The following is a 637-nucleotide window of genomic DNA, read 5'->3' on the forward strand; positions in this document are numbered from 1 at the left end:
CTCCAAAAGACGCGATAAACACCGGACCAGATTTCTCCTGCCGTCCACATCCCACGTACAAGCGCCATTTCCAGGCAACTGAAAAGAAAAAATTGAAAGAAAAAATTGCTTCGCTCCGCTAAGATCTCACCAGAACTATAGCACACACACTATCAGGGAATACAGGATCACTTCGAGCCTCAACTTCTTCCTCCTCATTAATGGGACATGGCTCGATTCCAAGCTGAAGGAAAAAACGTCACGCGCCACGAAATTATGAGGAGGAACAGCGTCACGTGCCACGAAATTCACCTCAACATCTCTCGTTGAAAGCGTTACTCCAGTAGATGCGGTATTGAGCTCGTGAGAACTTTCACGAGGACCTGCAGTGAAAAAAAATCGTAAAATTTCCCGAAAAAAAACCCCAAAAAATTACTTTTTGCAGTAGAATGTTTTTCCTTCCCTTTCTTGAACAATGATGATGCTATTCCCAGACCCAAAACCTATTCAAAAATATCCAAAAATTCACCACCCTAGCATATAAGCCAAACCTACGATAAACTCTATCACATAGTCGCTGAAGGCTAGGACGTCGAGCCAAACATATAAAGCCCTGCCTAGAATTACGCGTGTCTGGGTAGACGATCGGATCCAGAAA

The 637-nt window shown here is 43.8% G+C and overlaps 1 protein-coding gene across 1 annotated transcript; it reads right to left on the minus strand.

Moving 5' to 3' along the window:
• Positions 1-130: 130 nt before the first annotated feature.
• Pmar_PMAR028892 (hypothetical protein) lies at positions 131-362 on the minus strand (the record flags this gene model as incomplete). Its single annotated transcript, XM_002777152.1, has 2 exons — positions 131-223; positions 292-362. Coding segments are annotated over 2 exons (164 nt in total), but the record flags the coding sequence as incomplete, so codon positions are not given.
• Between the last annotated feature and the right edge of the window lie 275 nt (positions 363-637).

Source organism: Perkinsus marinus (genome assembly GCF_000006405.1).
Source record: "Perkinsus marinus ATCC 50983 genomic scaffold scf_1104296952262, whole genome shotgun sequence".
Lineage (NCBI taxonomy): Eukaryota > Perkinsozoa > Perkinsida > Perkinsidae > Perkinsus > Perkinsus marinus.